The sequence below is a fragment of the Drosophila grimshawi genome, unplaced genomic scaffold, assembly GCF_018153295.1.
Source record: "Drosophila grimshawi isolate 15287-2541.00 unplaced genomic scaffold, ASM1815329v1 contig_848, whole genome shotgun sequence".
Classification (NCBI taxonomy): domain Eukaryota; kingdom Metazoa; phylum Arthropoda; class Insecta; order Diptera; family Drosophilidae; genus Drosophila; species Drosophila grimshawi.
The window spans coordinates 9,880,106-9,899,544 of record NW_025063692.1 but is presented as its reverse complement, the minus strand read 5'-3'; the positions used below and the strand labels follow the sequence as shown (position 1 = coordinate 9,899,544).

At 41.2% G+C, this 19,439-nt stretch overlaps 2 protein-coding genes across 2 annotated transcripts in view; one reads left to right on the top strand and one right to left on the bottom strand.

Moving 5' to 3' along the window:
* Positions 1-11,846, top strand: part of LOC6565958 (neurogenic protein mastermind) — an 87,729-nt gene extending 75,883 nt beyond the window's left edge. Inside the window, exons 2-8 of the mRNA XM_043216025.1 lie at positions 6,907-7,191; positions 7,237-10,011; positions 10,075-10,253; positions 10,557-10,749; positions 10,841-11,046; positions 11,161-11,380; positions 11,499-11,846. Of these exons, the coding sequence (XP_043071960.1) occupies positions 6,907-7,191; positions 7,237-10,011; positions 10,075-10,253; positions 10,557-10,749; positions 10,841-11,046; positions 11,161-11,380; positions 11,499-11,759 (4,119 nt within the window). The 3' untranslated portion in view covers positions 11,760-11,846. The remainder of the gene's footprint in view (positions 1-6,906; positions 7,192-7,236; positions 10,012-10,074; positions 10,254-10,556; positions 10,750-10,840; positions 11,047-11,160; positions 11,381-11,498) is intronic.
* A 5,456-nt stretch (positions 11,847-17,302) lies between these two features.
* LOC6565957 (ketimine reductase mu-crystallin) lies at positions 17,303-19,439 on the bottom strand. The gene is made up of 3 exons (XM_001992382.3): positions 18,476-19,439; positions 17,583-17,780; positions 17,303-17,515 (listed from the first exon to the last, which is right to left on the bottom strand). Exons 1-3 carry the CDS (start codon positions 19,317-19,319, stop codon positions 17,448-17,450), a joined length of 1,110 nt encoding a protein of 369 aa, XP_001992418.1. The 5' UTR covers positions 19,320-19,439; the 3' UTR covers positions 17,303-17,447.

Here is a 19,439-nt window from a genome sequence, read left to right as displayed (position 1 = left end):
CCGTCGTCGCTCACACGAACCACGACGACGACGACGACACTCGCACGCTAAAAATAAACGGACATAGTTTTTTTTTTTTTTTTCGTTTTTGTTGTGGGTAAGCAATGAAAACGAAAATTTGCGTGACGTCTTTCGACCTTGACTCATCGATGTGAACTGTTAAACTGCGGCGACGACGGCGAGTGTTGTTGCTTGGCGTTGCGCGACGGCGTTGCCAGACAGCTGCAACTGTTTCTGGTTATTGTGTTGGATGGCAGCCCTAATGTCAACGTCTTGCCGCAATGGCGACAACCAGTTTTCACACACACACAGACACACTCATGCAATTGCACATATACATATTAATACATACATCTTTATGTATATGCATATGGGTGTGTTTATGTATGTGTGTATTTGCAATGAAGCGTTATCACAACACATTGCTAAAGGCAAAAACAAAAAAAAAATATATAAAAAAAACTTGTTCGTTGCATGCGCTGAGGCTGCTGCGGCGACTGCACTGTCGTCATCTGTGTGTGTGTGTGTGTGTGTGTGTGTCGGTGTGTGAGTGAGTGAGGCAGAATGATAGGGTGAGCGTAAAAAAAGCTGATTTGAAAAAGCACAAAATATGCAACGGTTTTTCAAGCTGCATTGGAATGCACTTGCAATAGCAATGGTGTGACTCTCACTCTCTCTTTCGCTCTCTCGCAGAACACATGCACATGTATGCATGTATGTATGTGTGCGTGTAAACTACTGCAGCAGTGCACATACACACACACGCATACACACATGCACGCATGCACAGATGGTGCCAATAAGAAGTGCATACACACACACACATACATTATGCATGTCACTGCCACACCCTCGCATGCTGCCCCGCACCCACACACGCACATATGTATATATACATACATATAGATGTATATGTATATCGCTATGTGTATGAATAGAGAGGGACGCTGACGCTTGAATTTCGTTTTGTCTCGGCTCGTTTCTCGCCGCCGTCTACGTCTGCGTCTCGCGGGCCTTTTCGCACGCTTTTGCTTTTGTGCTCACCGCACACCGCTGACCCCACTCCCAACACCCCGACCGCATCAGCACACACAAACAACAACCTCCTCATCATCATAGATTTATCTCATTCACGCGCACGTGAGTGCAACAAGCCCAAAAATTAAGTCGTCGCTGCCCATTTCATTTGGTTTTGGACTCGCCGCGGCTCACACGCTTTTTGTTATCATTTATGTTGTTGTCTCTCTGCGTCTTCTTCGTCGCGTTTTTGCTGTTGCCAGTTTGGCCCGTTACAGCTTGCTTGTGTGCGCATATATATATATACATATGTACATATGTATGTGTGTGCTGTGTTTGAGTGTGTGTTCGTTCGTTCGTTCGCTCGCTCGCTCGCATTTGCTCATTTTTTTTTTCTCAGCCATGTTTGGCAACACTTTTTTCACGGCGTCACATCTTTCGCTCTCACTCTCATCACCTCAGCTCAGCTCAGTTTAGCCCAGCTCCCAGCTGTTGTCGTCGTGTTCATCAAACCGCAAACTGCGATGCGATCCAACGACAGCGTAAAATTTGCTTCCTTCCTTTATAGCGCTGCTGCTTGCTGATGACGCTGGCAGCGACGCTGACAGCATTATGGCCATTAATACGTTGCCGTTAAACGTTTAAATTCAACAATGAACAAATTTTGCTAAATCGAATTATGAAATCCCATTTCATGTATACAAAAAAAAAAAAATTACAAATTTGCAAACAAATTTTCTTTATTTTTTTTATTTGTTTATTTATATATATATATACAAATATATATATATTTTTAAACATTGTTTTTGAGATTTAAAAGCGGCAGTTAAAAACCGGTTATTGTGTCGGACAATTCATTATGTGAATGCCGTAAATATAACAGATTTTTCTTGCACTGTTATACACATAATTGAATCTGTTTACGTATTTGTATTTATTCGTATTTCTATAAATTGAATTATAATTTTAATTGTTTTTTCATTCACTAACACAATCGCACATCGTCATACGTGTTGTACATGTGTATGTGTTTGTGTGTGTGTATGTAGAAATACCAACATAATTTGGGCAATGGCGTCGCTGCCAACGTCGACAGCAACGCGCGCCTCGCGAAATGACAAAGACGCCGGTTGGGTTGCTCTGTTGCTGCTGTTGTTGTTGCTGCTTGCTTGCTGGGCAATGTTGGAAGAGTAGTAAGAAGAAGAGCGTTCGCAGTCGCGCAGCAAAGTCAGCGCAGCAACAGCAGCAACTACAAAAAGTTGTTGTAGTTGTGTAGTTTAGTTTCGATGTTGTTTTTGGCTGGGCGCGCGCGGAAGTCGCAGAAATTTATCAAAAGCAACAGAAACCAACACCAACAACAATAACAACACAGCGCAAACCAACGAAGGCCGAGCGAACGACAGACGACGACGACAACAACGACGACGACGACGAAGCGGTGGCTGCCTGTCAATCGGATTAATTTTTATTGTACATTTCTTTTCGTCGTTTTTTGCAAATAGTATAGTGTTGTGTAGTGGTGCAGTGTGTGGTGTTGTTGTCGTCTCGACTTCAGCTCCGGCTCGTTGCGCGCTCTCTTGCTCTTGGCTCTTGCGCTCACTCACTCACTCTCTCTTGAATTTTTTTTTGTGTCTCTCACCCTTGCTCTCGTACTCGCGCTCGCGTGCTCTCTGCAAATAGCAAAAGCGCCGAGACTGAGACGTTCGTCGCTGCCGCTGTCGTTGTCTGTGTACGCGTTTTATTGCTCTTGTTCTTCTTTTTTCACCTTCTTTCTTGCTCGTTACGGGCCGCGCGCACCATTACAAATACGCGTATAACAATTTGCTGCCTGCCCCGAAACTGAAAGAAAAATACATATACCAGCCATAAACTAAGTACGCGGCGTGCAAAATAGTCGATAATAATCGTAAAGAGTTATGTTCATTTTGTTAAAGTGCATAAATAAACAGCGATGAATGTGATAAATTGTAATAGAATGTGAAAATTCATACATTACATACACACACACACACACACACACTCACTCACACACAACACACTCACTCACACACATACACACACACTCACTCACACACACGACCTCATACGCACACACACACATACACTCCCACATACACATACACGTCATACACACAGAAGCAAAGCGTATGTGTGTGCAGAAAAATATGCGGCGCTTAAAAAAGGTGAACGGCATTTTGTCATAAATAAGCATACATACTTACAAATACACACACACAAAAAGAAAAAACAAACAGAAACCAAAAACGCAAATGCAAAGAAAAATTAAATTAAATTGTGTTGTGTTGTGTGAGGAACAAAGCTTGAGAGAAGAGATTGTTGGCAAAAAGTAAATATGTGAAAACAAAATTGTGCGCGGTAAAAACATATAATTTGTACAATAATTTTCAACTTTGTTCTATTGTGTCGGTTTTTTTTTCTTCTCTCATTGTCTTTGCTTTTGATAAAATAATTTACACACATGTATACTCACATACACACACACACACATGTATATATATATAAATATATAGAGACATTGCTGCTGCTGCATTGCGCTCACTCACACGCATATCATGCGGAGCGGCGCACAGCAGAGTAGCACGCGCTTGCTGTGACGTCTCACTCACTCATATAAACACACACATACACACACACACACTCACAGTCCATACGCTCACTCATCGTTTTGTTGCCATGTATTTTGCACGTTTCTCTTTCGCTCTTTTCGCTATTCTACCATTTTAATTTTTTTTTCAATTGCTCAGCCTCCACGGTTGCCACTTAGTTGAGAGGCACTCGTCTGGCAGCGCTGCACTGTGTCGCCAACGAACCAGCGAATCAAAACAAAAAGTGGTTCAGTGTTGCAAAACGGCAGTCCATTGCAAATCGATAGCAAGAATCGATCAATTGTTTAAATCTCTCTCTCTATATATAAATATATTAATATATATATTGTTGAGTTTTTAAAGCGGCAAAAAGTGATGCACTAGGTTTGGCGGTTAGACTAAGAAGATTTATTCAATGTATTCTTAAGTTAAGGTGTCGAGCGCAGTATCGATATTTTCTGTTATTAACATTAGTAATCGGGATGTTGTATTGATCTTTTACATATTTTCAACACTCCCCCCTCAATACACATTATTGACAATTAATTTGAGACCAAGCAATCTATTACAATTTTCATGTTTTGACTTGCTCAAATTCTTAGTTAAGATATCTGCCATCATTTGTCTCGTTGGACAATATTCCAGCTGAATCACAAGCTTATTAAAAACTTCTCGCACGAAGCGATAACGAATATCTATATGCTTGCTTCTTGCATGGTTAACTGGATTTTTAACTAAGTTCATAGCGCTCAAATTATCGCCATGAATTACAATACTTTTCATATTTCTGTATATGTTCATTTCGTTACATAATTTCAGAATATAAACAGCTTCTTTAGTTGCTTCCGACATTCCCATATATTCGGCTTCAGTACTACTTACTGCTACTGACGACTGCTTCTTGCTTTCCCACGAGAATGCGCTACCGCCAAGAATGAATGCGTATCCAGTGTACGACTTTCGGTCCGTTTTATCTCCACCCCAGTCCGCATCAACGTAGCCTTTGATGGGATTTCCAGTTTTAGCATATGTTATGCCCGTTGAAGACGTCGTCCTCAGATATCGCAGCACTTGTTGTGCTGCTGCCCAGTGCTCTTGGTGGGGATCCGTATTCCGTTGAGACAGCTTACATACTGAATGTAAAATGTCAGGTCTGGATGTAACTGCCAGATACATCAATGATCCGATCAGTAACTGGTACTCTGCCTGGTTGACCGTTTTGCATTGTTGGCTCTCACATTTGGTGGTATACCCGGACGCCAACGGTATACCACCAATTGTATCGTTCTATGGTGCCATTTTTGTCACGTTTTAGTGCGAAGACCCATCTGCATCCTATCGCCTTATGATTGGATGGTAATTCGGCTGGTTCCCAAGTTCCATTCACTTTCAGTGCTCCGAATTCTTGTGCCATGGCCTTTTGCCATTCGATCGCCTGTGGACTTTCCAATGCTTCTTCCACAGTTTCTGGTTTTATGACGGCATCACTGCTCACAAGATTCAGCTTGTGCCTCTCGTCGTCTGGTTTTCGCCATCCGTGCCCACTGGTTCTTTCAAGTCGGTTACTTTTCTTGCTGATTTCTCTTTTATTGGTATCGGTGTTACCGTTATCTTCGCCGGTGCCTTTGCTGCTGCCTGTGCTGCTGCTTTTGCCATTTCCACTTAGGAACACTGCATTTATTGTTTTAGTTATTTCACACAGAAATAAATTGCTTCTGTGATTTGCAATAATCAGGATTTTACCGTTTTCATCACATACACACGCACGATTATTTTTAAAGTTTACAGTGTAGCCTCCTTTTACTGCTCTGCTCACCGAAATAAAGTTGCATTGTAATTGTGGCACATAAAGAACGTTTGTAAGTTTTACTGTTGACGATTCCGTTTTAATCATGACGACTCCTCGTCCGACTACTTCTAGTCATTTTTCACCAGCAAGTGTGACTGTATCAGTGAATTGTTCAAACGAATTAAACATATTTTGATTTGCGCACATCTGAGCTGTGGCGCCACTATCTAAGCACCACGCTGACTTATCAAGCAATCGTTCACCGTTTTTTGCACTTAGCAACGTGAAGAATGATTTTTCGTCTCTTCCTTTTACATGACCTTCGTTCGCCTTGGACCTACATTGTGCAGAAATGTGGCCAATTTTACCGCAATTGTAACAATTAATTTTTTTGTTTCGGTTCTTGCCTACTTTGTCTGTCTTTTTTGCACTCTCTTTAGGGTAGTGTGCTTTGCTTAAAAATGCCTGTGCATTATTTTCGTTCACACTCTATGTGCTTCGCTCTTGCGTCTATCACACTCTTCGATCAATTTAACATTCAAAGTATTAAACTTTGGTAATTCATCAAGTGATTCCAATGCTACAACCAAATTTTCATATGATTTAGGTAAACTTGCCAAGAGTAAAATAACATATATTTCCTCTTGCAGCACAATGCCAATTTCTGTTAACTGCTCCACGGTGTTCACAAAATTTGCAATATATATTTGCATGTTCTCATTCTCGTTTATCCGCATGAAGAGTAATCTCTTGAACAATGTGACTTTTCTCACTGGACCTGTGGGCGGATGCACTGCCTTTAAGGTTATCCACGCACTCGACGCCGATTCACATTTCTTAATGTGACCAGTCTCAGAACCTCTTATTGAGAGAGTAATCACCGCTGAAGCCTTTTCGTTTTTTTGATAACCACTGACTATATTCACTCGTCTTGTCTGAGCTTGGACATTTCATAGCTCCCGAAGTGACGGACCATAGCTCCTGGTGAATTAGCACACTTTTCATTTGGACACTCCACGAATCATAATTTGTTTCGTCCAACTTGTCTATATTGTACAGCGCATTCATTTTTCGCTCGTACTTGTTCTCACACAGAAAACTTTAGTTGGTAATGCACACAGCAATACAAAATTATGCAATTCTAATGAAAAAATGTCACTCGACCTTAAACGCGGCTTTTCTGAATAACCTTAGTTTCATTCGACTTTTTCTTTTATGCCTGGGCCCATAAGCTGTTGGGCTTTTAAAGCGGCAAAAAGTGATGGACTGGGTTTGGCGGTTAGACTAAGAAGATTTATTCGATGTATTCTTAAGTTAAGGTATCGATCGCAGTATCGATATTTTCTGTTATTAACATTAGTAATCGGAATGTTGTATTGATCTTTTACATATTTTCAACATATATATGTGTGTGTATGTGTGTGCAATGCAAGCAATAATAAGAGTCGAAACATTTTGAAACTAATTTGATGTTTATTCTGGCTTATTTTGCAGATGTCCGCCGGCGCTCAATTGCAGATGGCCCCACAGACCACATCGACCCTAAGTCATCATCATCCCAGCAGTCAGGCGGCAGCACAGCAGCAGCAACAGCAACAACAGCAGCAGCAGCAACAACAACAACAGCAGCAGCAACCACAGCAGCAACATTTTGCTAATCATCACAGTACGCAAGCGCAACAGCAACAGTTGCTGCCACAGCAGCTATCGCAACAGCATAATTTGCAAACACACACGTTGCATCTGCAGCAGTTGACGACACAACAGCAGCAGCAACAACAACAGCAAGCAGCGGCAGCAGCAGCGGCAGCAGCAGCAGCAGCGGCGGCGGCGGCAGCAGCGCAACAACAGCAGCAACAGCAACAGTCGCTGCATCAGCATACAACATTGCCGCCACAGCATCAACAACAGCTGCAACATTTACACCAGCAACATCCGCACGTAGCCCTGCATCAGCAGCAGCCGCACGGCGCTGCCGGTGGCCATAGCAGTAATCCGGACTCGAATATGAGCACTGGTTCCTCGCACAGCGAAAAGGATGTCAATGATATGCTAGGACTCGGCAATCTACAACAGCAACAGCAACAACAGCAGCAACAGCAGCAGCAACAACAGTTGCACTCCAATAACGGCGCCTCAATGCTCGACATGCTCAATGTGCAACAGCAGCCAGGTAGCGGGCCCGGTCCCGGTCCCGGACCCGGTCCAGTTGCCGTACCCGTTTCAGTTTCAGGCGCCTCCGCCGCTGTCGTGAGCAATGCGAGCGGGAAACAGCCACGAACGCCAGCGGAGCGGAAACGCAAACGCAAAATGCCCAACAGCAACAGCGAGGACGCCGGCAACGGCGGCAACAGCACCGGCATTGTTAGCGGCCTCAAGAAATCGCTCACATTTCGGGACAGCAACATGTCGAAGGGTGTATCCAGCCTGGTACTCAGTCTCGGCGTCGATCGCTGTGCGTTACCGCCAGTCAGTGGTGCTGGTAGTGGCGGCGGTGTTGCTGGCACAGTTGGCGGTGTACCCACGGTCGGTGGTGCTGGTGGCAACAAAAGTTCGCGTCTTCTGCTGCCCGGCAGCAATGACAGCAAGAAGATCAACGATTACTTCAACAAACAGCAGCAGCAGCAACAGAGTGGCGCCAATTCAGCGCTGCGGCAACACACGGGCAGCAAATCGCCATCATCAGCAACACAGGCGCAACAGCAACAGCAGCAGCAGGTGCAACAACAGCAACAGCAGCAGCAGGTGGTGAATAGTCAGGTGCAGGTGCAGACGACGAATGCGTATTCCATACACGGTTATCATTCGACCAGTGCACAAACGCAATCGCCCAGCCAACAACAGCAACAGCAGCAGGTGCAACAGCAGCAGCAGCAGGTGCAGGTGCAGCAAGCTGGGCCAGAGTTTCATTTTGCGGCAGCAGCAGCGGCGGCAGTAGCGGCTAAACAACAGCAGGCGCAACAACAGCAGCAGCAGCGGCAACAACAGACTTCCAATGCAATGGTTCCTCAGCAGACGCAAATGGGCGTGGCCATGTCACATGTGGGCGTGGGGCATAGTGTGCTTGGACTGGGTGTTGTCGGTCCACAGCAGCAGCAACAGGCGCAACAACAACAGCAGCAGCAGCAACAGCAGCAGCAGGCGCAACAACAACAGCAGGCACAACAGCAGCAACAGTTGCCGGTTACATCGTCAGCGTCAAGTGTTGCCGTTGTGCCGACGCATCAACAACTGGGCTCACTGGGCGTCAATGTGGGCGGCGTTGGTGTCGTTGGTGGCGTTGGTGTTGGCGTTGGCGTAAATGTGGGCGTGGGTGTTGGTGTCGTTGGTGTATTGCCGCCACCGCCGCCACCGCTGCCACTGGCAATGCCAGCAACAATAATGACATACACGAAGGGCACCCAGACGGAGATGTCACAGCAGGAGCTGCAGGAGCGGGAGGCGGAACATGAGTCCGGCAAGGCGAAGCTGGACGAGATGACAAGACTGTCCGATGAGCAAAAGTGCCAGATAATGAGCCAACAGAAGTCCATTGATCAGCACAAGTCGCACATTGCCAAATGTATTGATGTGGTCAAGAAGCTGCTCAAGGAGAAGAGCAGCATCGAGAAGAAGGAGGCGCGACAGAAATGCATGCAGAATCGATTGAGATTGGGACAATTTGTGACACAGCGTGTCGGCGCCACATTCCAGGAGAACTGGACGGACGGCTATGCGTTTCAGGAGCTCAGCCGACGCCAGGAGGAGATAACCGCTGAGCGTGAGGAGATCGATCGCCAGAAGAAGCAGCTGATGAAGAAACGGCCAGCTGAATCGGGACGCAAACGCAACAATAACAGCAACCAGCAGAATAACCAGCACCAGCATCAGCAACAGCAGCAGCAACAGCAACAGAATTCCAATTCCAATGACTCCTCCCAGCTGACGGATCGCCTGGGCGGCAATGCCGGCGCCGGCAGCCTCGACAGCGGCATCGCTGTCGGTAATGCGGCCAACAATGCGACGGGCGCCGGCGGCGTTGGCGGTGTTGGCGGCATCGCTGGTGGCGGCGGCACCGTTGTCGTCGTCTCCTGCGGTCGCGTCCTCTCCCGCTCGAATTCGACACAGGCACAGCAACAGCAGCAGCAGCTACTGCACAATGGCGGCGGTGGTGCGGGTGGTGTTGGTGGCGGCGGCATTGCCGGCTCTGGTGGCGTTGGCGGCGCCAATTCTGGTGTCGGCGGCAATGTGGGCAACAGCGGCGTTGGCGGCGGCGTCGGTGATCGTTTGTCGGATCGCGGCGGCGGCGCCGGTGGCGGCGGTGTTGGCGGTGCCGGTGCTGGCGGCAGCGGTCCAGGTGGACCGGGTGCTGGTGGCGGCGGCGGCATCGGTGGCAATGATAGCGGCGGCAGCTGCTCCGATTCGGGCACATTTCTTAAACCCGATCCGGTGTCCGGGGCGTATACGGCGCAGGAGTATTACGAATATGATGAGATACTCAAGCTGCGACAGAACGCCCTCAAAAAGGAGGACGCCGATCTGCAGCTGGAGATGGAGAAGCTTGAGCGTGAACGTAATCTCCACATACGCGAGCTCAAGCGCATACTCAATGAAGATCAGGTAAACTGAAATACTATCTATATATATATATGCTGATTAATCTGTGATGTTTGTGAATTGCAGTCCCGCTTTAACAATCATCCCGTACTGAATGATCGCTATCTGCTTTTAATGCTGCTGGGCAAGGGCGGCTTCTCCGAGGTGCACAAGGCATTTGACCTCAAGGAGCAACGCTATGTCGCATGTAAGGTGCACCAATTAAACAAGGATTGGAAGGAGGATAAGAAAGCTAATTATATCAAGTGAGTAGTGGAGCAGCAGCAGCAACAGCAGCAGCAGCAGCAGCAGCGGCAGCGGCAGTTAGCAGCTATATTCAATTTATATTTAATGTTTTTTATGTTTGAGTTGTTAGTTTTTTTTTTTTTTTTCATAGAGATACGTTTTGCGATTTGAGAGATCTTCTTTAATTCGTATTTCGAATATTTAGGGGCAGTCTTGTTGAGCGACAGATGTAGCAGGCGTGGGATGAGGGGCGAATGGGGGCGGGAGGGGCATTCATTTAACCATTCCTCATGATTCCTTAACCATTTTACATTTTCATTTAGACACGCATTGCGGGAGTACAACATACACAAGGCGCTGGATCATCCGCGCGTGGTGAAGCTCTATGATGTCTTTGAGATCGATGCGAACTCATTCTGCACCGTGCTGGAGTATTGTGATGGACACGATCTGGACTTTTATCTGAAGCAGCATAAGACTATACCCGAGCGTGAAGCGCGCTCAATAATAATGCAGGTGAGTGCTACTCCTACTCTCTCTCTCTCTCTCTCTTGATCTGTTCCGTATTAATATATATATATATATATATATATATACATATGTACAGGTTGTATCTGCACTCAAGTATCTAAATGAGATTAAACCGCCCGTCATCCACTATGATCTGAAGCCGGGCAACATACTGTTAACCGAGGGCAACGTTTGCGGCGAGATCAAAATAACTGATTTCGGTCTATCCAAAGTGATGGACGATGAGAACTATAATCCGGATCATGGCATGGATCTGACATCTCAAGGCGCTGGCACCTATTGGTAACTACCACCTACCCGATCAGCCAAATAAATCTATAAATCAAAACCAATCCCCCAATATCAATAAGATGATGTCTTCGAAAATATATTCTAAATTCATAATCCAATTCACAGGTATCTGCCGCCGGAGTGCTTCGTTGTTGGCAAGAATCCACCCAAAATCTCATCGAAAGTGGATGTGTGGAGTGTGGGCGTGATATTCTATCAGTGCTTATATGGCAAAAAGCCGTTTGGCCATAACCAGTCGCAGGCCACCATCCTTGAGGAGAACACCATACTGAAGGCGACCGAAGTGCAGTTCTCCAACAAGCCGACTGTCTCCAATGAGGCAAAGGTTAGTGCTACAACTATAACTATAACTAACTACTGTATATGCATATATATATAGTTATACTCGTATATATGTATTCGATATTTCGATATATTTTTAATGATTTGATTTTGATGTGCAGAGTTTCATTCGTGGATGCTTGGCCTATCGGAAGGAGGATCGCATGGATGTGTTTGCATTGGCACGGCACGAGTATATACAGCCCCCCATACCGAAGCATGGGCGTGGCTCGCTGAATCAACAGCAGGCACAGCAGCAGCAGCAGCAACAGCAGCAACAGCAACAGCAGCAACAGTCGTCCACGTCACAGGCCAATTCGGCGGGACAGACATCGTTTTCAGCCCACATGTTTGGCAATATGAATCAGTCCAGCTCGTCCTAGCTGCCAACTAAACGCAATTCCAATTCATAATTCACCGCCGCAGCAGCAGCAGTTGCTGGCCAACAACAACAACAGCAGCAGCATCAACAGCAGCAACAGCAGCAACAAAAACAGCAAAATCAATTTATCATAAATATCAACAACAGCAGCAGTGGCAGCACCATCAATAATTATGACATCAACAACGATATCTGTAATCGGAACAGCTTTTATGCGACAACATTTTTGGATGCGGCTGCCTATTGTTACGATACGGTTATGGATGCCACACACTACAAGCTGCTGCCGCCAGTTGTGGCAGTAGCGGGTGGTGCGACAACATCATTATCAGCGACAACAACAACAGCAATGCACTTGCAGCAGCTGCAGCTGCCGTCAGTGTTGGGTGGCATGCCCCTGGCGGTGACAAGCGGCAGCAACAATAACAACAACCACCATCACCACCACCACCACCACATCAATCACATCAGCAACAACAACAATCACATCAACCACAACAACAACAATAATAATAATAATAACACCAACAACAACAACAGCAATCCAACAAACACACGCACCTATCTGGGCATGTACAAGCGCTGGCAGCAGCAGCAGCTGCAGCAACAAGTCCAACTGGATCAGCAGCAACAGCTGTTGCTGTTGCAGCAGGAGCTGCTCTGAGCGAGAACACTGCCAACACTGCCGAAATAAACGAGTCGTCGTCGACAACTGCTGCTGATGCTCGATGCAATAACAAGTCAACAAAATCCACAAAATCGACAACAACAACAACAACAACCAGAAGTAAAACCCGAAGAATTTCCATGAGCGCCTCTCGAGAAAAGCGCGTCGCAAATGCATAAAACAACAACAAATAAAACAAAAGAGAAAAAAGAAAACAAAACAAAAAACAAAAAAGAAAAGAAAAGAAAAACTTAAGTTAAATAAAACTATATACATATATATAAATATATATATATAGTATATATACATATATATTATATTCAATGTGATAAACAAGCGTAAAGCAAAAAACAAAACAACAACAAAACAAAACAAAACAAAAAGAATAAAAAAAGATAGAAACAACAATGAATAGAAGGCAGGAGAAGGCAGAAGAGAGTATATAAGAATAATGAAAGCAAAATGTGCAAGCAAAAAACGAAACAAAACAAGAGAAAAGAAAACGGCGAGAATTCCGTTGAAGCTAAAAACGAACGCTGAATGGAGAAGGAAAGAAAGAAAAACAAAAAAACAAAAATAAGTAAAATAACAGAGTTAGAAGAGAGCGAGATAGAGGAGCAGAAGCAGAAGCAGAAGCAGACAGAAATAAAGAGAGGAGGTGACGAAGAGGAGAGAAAGCTACATAGTTGTTTAAAAAGGCTGCTAAATACTTGTATTTTTTTTTTTTTTTTTTTGTTAACTATATTAAACACAAGAGAAGCAGCAGAAAATTAATAATAATAATTATAAAATAGTAATTAAAGATAAAAACAAAAACAAACAATCTAAATGTAAAATTAGTAAGTAGTTAACCACAAAAACTACGCCAACTGCGGCGTCTCTGATACCCACGTCAAGAAAGCAGTTTTTCTTTGTATTACAAACAAACAAACAAACAAACAAAACAATCTAAATAATAATACATAATACATGATAGTAACTGGCAAACACCAACACCAACAACAACAACAGCAACATACAACATACAACAAACTATAGCTTAAATTAGCGTAGATGGAGATAAAACAAAACAAACAAAATGCAAATGCAAAAGCAAAAGCAAAAGCCAAAATTTGCAGCAGAAATCAGCAAAAGTAACAGTAAAAAAAATGCTTAAACACACACACAGACAACACCTGGGTTTTGCTTGTATGTTGTTCGCACACACTCACACACACACACACACACAAGACATGTTATGTTTTTTTTGTCTTCATTTTGGCCTTAATATTCAATACATATATAATTTTAATAATATATATACATTATTATATATAAATACATCATTTTATAACTAATTTTAAACCTGCAATTGTTTTAGTCAAACAAACTCTGTTCTGATGCGTCACACACACACACACACACACACACACACATATATATATATATATATATGTTTTTAATATCAGCAATATGAAATTTTTTAAATGAAATTCGAATTGAGATCGTTTTGCATTTAAACAATGTTTGTTTTGTATCAAAATTCTGTTACATCGATTATGTATATCCAAAAAGCCAATAGTTTTTATTTTGGCAGCGAATTCCACACTCTTCCTCATCCTCACACACACACACACACACACACACACGCTGAGCAACAACAACAAGAACAACCCAAATTACATAAACTAGAAATGGAAAAAGAAACCGTGTTTGGGGCGAAATAAATAGAGAGATAACGAGAGAGAGAGAGAGAACATTAAATAAAAGAAATAGTTAAAATGTTTATTAAAAATAATAAAAATCAAATAGCAATAAAAGCGAACATTTTTATATGCCCCACAAAAATACAAATACAAAAATTAATATGCAAAGTTTTCAACAAGTTGTACCAACTCTTAATAATAAATTTATATATATATATATATATGTGTATATATATATATATATGTATCTATATATATATGTATATGTATATATACATGACTATATATAAAGGTATACATAAAGAAAAGTAAGAACACACATCTGAGAAAAAACAAAAAAAAATACTTCTTATTAAATAATAACTAATGCAATAGTTTTTATTAAATTATATATATACATATATATATATATATATATATATATATATAGATGTATATATACATATACATATACAAATATTTATACATATACAAATTATTACAAATTAATAAATATAGACACGTTTTTTTTTTTTAATTTTAAACCATAACTGTAAACTACTGCGTAACAATGTATTAAATATTAATATCAAAGGCATATTGATAGAAATATATTAAAAACCAATTTAAAAATATGAAAAACAAAAAAAAAAACACTACCACGCTAATTGTATCAATAATATATAGAGATCTATATGTATTGTAAAGTTCATATATAAAAATCTGACTAAAGCAAAGAAAACGAAACTAAATTGTTGAGAAATTGAGCAGAGGGTTGAGAGATACCAACGGAGGTTTACATACATATAAGTTCGGGACAGGGTGGGGACTCTTCGTCGGGCACTTTCAAGGCACCGAAATTCCACAGCTTCTTCAAGCCACAGTCAAAAAATAAATAAAATATATATATATATATATATATATATATATAAATAACTGCAAGAAAAATGAAGAAAAACGCAGACAGTAGGGGAAAATCGAAGCTCTGGCAATATTTTGTAGGCAGGACTTCGAGAGGAAAAGCGATAGCGTTTTATGTTGAAAGAGACGGGCAAAGCTGTAAAGTTGAATTAATTAAAGTATGCAAAAAAAAAAAACAAAAACAAAAGAAACATACAAAGCAAAAAAAAAAAAAAAAAAAAGAATATAAAAAAAAATGCAGCAAACATTTTTTTCTTTAGTCTATACGGAAATTAAAAAATGAAAATTAGATTTTAGTGCGCTAACAAAGTAAATATGAAATATTGCAAAGCGAATGAGAATGAGACAGATATAGGCAACAGCGACAGAGACAGAGCATACAAAACCAGAAGCAAGAAGCAACAACAGGCAGAAGGCAGAAGGCGGCAGCAACAGTTGCAGGTTGTTGTTGCAGCTGCTGAGCAAGCAAAACCCATAAAACAAGTAGCAAAGAAATTGTAAATATTATATATACATATATGTAAAAAACAAAAACAAAACAAAAAAAAAAAACAAAAAAAAAAAAAAAAAATAATTAATTTATGCCTAATTAAAGTTTAATGAATCCAAAGAAAGAGCCGCAAAAAATTAACAGAGAAGCAAAGCAAAGCAAAGCAAAAATACAGCAAGCAAAAGCAAAAGCAGAAGCAAAAGCAAAAGCAAAATCGAGAACCATTTCAAGAGATGCGTACAAAATCTGTGTATGTACGTGCGTACTTTCCTTTAATTTTAGCCATCAGTTTTAAGAGTGTTTTTTTTTCTTTGAATTATTCAATTATTCAACGTCAATATTATATGTAATTTAATTTGATTATTATTATGATTATGATTATGATTATGATTATTAATATTATTGTAATTATAATTATTTTTTTTGTAACTATAAATTATACATCTATCAATTGAATACGTGTGTGTTGATTTAATTTTAACAAATAAGCAAGAGCGAATCTATATGTAAAATGCACATTTGAAATTATATATATATATATATGCATATGTATGTATATACATATATACTACTTAAATATGTATGTGTCTTTACATATATGTATATATATATATATATATATATATATATATATATATATTCGTATACGTATATGTATTTAAAACAAAAACTATTATTTTTATTATTATTTTTTTAAAAACAGTTCTGGTTCGACCTACAGCGGAAGCAAACTGAACACAAAAACCATCAACAACAAAATAAACAAGCAAAATGTTTTGAAAAATAAAATATAAAACCCGGATTTTTGATTTTTATTCATATCTTGCTGCTATATATATATATATATATATATATTTTGTTTGTTTCTTTTTGTGCTAACTTAGGCATTTTTTAAATGGAAATTCATAATAAAGCGTAATAACTATTAAGTGTTTAAATAGTACTAACTAATAAATAAAAGAAAGTAAATCAAAATACAAATACTTAAAGCCCAACAACAACAACAAAAACAACAAGAACAACAACAGAAACAGCATCAAAGCAAAAACAACACAAAAAAGAAAAAAGAAAAACCAGCCACAAGCTGATGTCTCATTTGCAGCAGGAGTCGCAAGTTGAAAAAGCCCAATTTAATTATTTGTTGAGTATTTTATTAATAATGCTAATGATCAAATTTAAATTGACATGCAACAAAACAAAAAAAGAAAAAAAATTAAAAACTGAATACACACATATATATGTATATATACATATGTATGTATACATATATGAATATATAAACAAATTATTTAATAGATATGCTAAAAAATTATTTAAGCCAAACTGGGAAAGCGCAAAAGGGCCTAGACTGGAAACCGCAGCGAATTAACCCAACAAAAACCAAAACGTTTCTGAAGGCTAACAAAATCTATAATTAACTATATATATGTATACATATATATATATATACAAATATAAATGTTAATAGATGTTTATGTAAATATATATACGTATACATATACATATATATATATATATATATATATATATATATCGGATGAGTGCATCTTGTGTGAGAATTAAAGGGCAGCAGATGGCAAGCGATTGAGCAGATGATGATATTTAAAAAAAAAAAACAGATACTAAATTAATAAGTAAAACATAAAAATTAATTAATAAATTAATTTCAAAACAAAACAAAATGATACAAAAGAAAAAAAAAACAAAACAAAAGACAAAAACCAAACAAGAAAACATTGAAAATAAAAAAAATACTAAAATGATTACAAAACACAAAAAAATTTACAAAAAAAAAGACGCAGTTTTTTTTCATTAATCGTTAATATTATTTTATTATTTTATTTGCTTGCAGCAACAACAAGTCAGATTAAGGCATTATGCATAATGGCTTTTAGTTAATAGCATGTCCAGCTTGCGTATCCTTGCTGGCCACGTGGAATGTGCGCATTACTTGCCGCAGGATGCAAGTGCCATCTGTACCGCCTCGGCCACACAAGCATCCTCCGATGCCATGCCTATAGAATCAGTATATATATATATATATGTATATCGATTTGCAAATTGATTATGTGTGTTACTCACCCATCGACTGGAATATGGTCACTGCCTGCTCAGTTGGATAACTGCCACCGATTATAACGGCGCCCAGCTCGCCGACTATTGGGGCGGGTAGGCCGTGCAGCTCGTGCTCAGCATTTGACATACAGTCAACGTAGACCAGGGACTCCTCATAGATGTCAGCGGCCACCTCACCGAAGTGCACCTCGCCAGCGCCCACAGCTGAATGCATATTAAATTATACTCATTATAATCTTCTAAAGGGCAGAGCCAAGAAATTGATAAGTATTGAAAGATTAAAAGTGATTAAAAAATTATTAACAATTTTCCCTTGACCAACATGGCAAGTCAAAATGTTGTACAAAATAATAGGTTGGCAAGCAGAACTCTTTCAATTTTGACTGCGATCAACATAAATTTTAACCTTTTTTCAAATGAAGTACAACTGTCTCAGATAGAGTATATTTGAATGATTAGAAATCAGAAAACTGTAAGCGATATTCAGTAAATGTTTGACTTTGCTGACATTGCTTCAAGGCAAACAATTTATGTTCATCAAATATAATAATGATGCAGAGAACAATGATTACAGAAAAATCATGTTCTGTCAAAGGATATTGATCTTCTGAGCATCCATCTCTCTGTGTACGACAAGTCAGATGAGTCTCAGTCTGAAAACTGCTGAAGAATCCGCACTGGATTCAAGCTAGGAGTCCTCGTGCATCCTTCAAACTTGTTGAGGATGTTCCATTGGCATTGCGCTTGTGATTATCCGTTTTCGATACTTATTTGCCATGTTTACCCCCAACCCACATCTACATCATTGTTCAAGTGCATCTCAATGGGGAGGAAGGAGTGATTTGAGTATGAAAACTAAGATTAATAGTTGAGTGCCAAATGTATGCTGATGTACAGACCGTTGATGTGGACGGATCGCTTGTCGCGCAGATCGCTGGCTTGGATGAGCGCCTCCTTGGAGTAGGTCGCAACGCAGATGACATCCACTTGTTGGACAGCCTCTCTTGCCGAGCTGCACACCTTGATGTTGACTTTGTTTGGGGCATTACAGTTGTTGTCGGCTTTCAGGATCTGTTCTTCCAGCTGGTTGGCCAACTGTTGCGCCTTCGACTCCGTGCGATTGTAGAGATTTAGCTGATTCACCTTGAAGTTGGCGCACATGGCGGCGGCATGCAGTTGTCCCTGGACGCCACAGCCCACGATGGCCACATTGATGGCCAGCTCTCGTTCCGCATGTGGCCCAAAGCGACGGAAGAACAAGTATTTGGTGGCCACCAACGAAGCAGAGACCGTCCGCCATGTGGTGATGTCCGTGCCGGCCATAATGGCATTCAGTTCGCCCGTTCCCGGATCGAAGAGCAGAATGTTGGCACTTATGCTCGGTAGCGGTGGCTGCAGCAACTGGTTGCTCCGGAACGAGGTGACCACCTTGCAGGCCAGAGTCGAACAGGACACTGCGCTGGAATCGTCGCCCATTCCGTTCGACGTTAGTCGATAGTTGCCCACGAAAGCGGGCATCGTCAGCAGCATTTTGCTGTGTTCCTTGTTGGCACTGGTAACGCTGCGAGCCGGCTGACTTACATGTGATTGGGAATACGGTGGTGCCTGTTGTTTATCATCCTGAATCGTTGGGGTTGCGACGACTGCCTTGAGCGCCGTCTCCACAGCCTCGTTGACCATCGGCCAGTTGAGCACACGACGCACTGCATCGGCGCTGTAGAAAACGGGACTTCTGCTATTCATCTAAATTATTCGGCTGTCCCCCTCTTGAAATCAAATCTTTTACTCTTGCTTCCAAATTTAATCCATTCCAGTGCAAGACTGATCATGTTAAATTGATCGCCACTATCAACAACATTCTGT

Bases quoted from the DNA above. Each gene is read 5' to 3' on its own strand.
- LOC6565957 (XM_001992382.3), bottom strand. From the start codon at position 19,319: ATGAATAGCAGAAGTCCCGTTTTCTACAGCGCCGATGCAGTGCGTCGT. The intron at 17,781-18,475 runs GTCTGTACATCA...ATATGCATTCAG, and splicing joins GCGATCCGTCCACATCAACG to CTGTGGGCGCTGGCGAGGTG. The intron at 17,516-17,582 runs GTGAGTAACACA...CTGATTCTATAG, and splicing joins GACCATATTCCAGTCGATGG to GCATGGCATCGGAGGATGCT.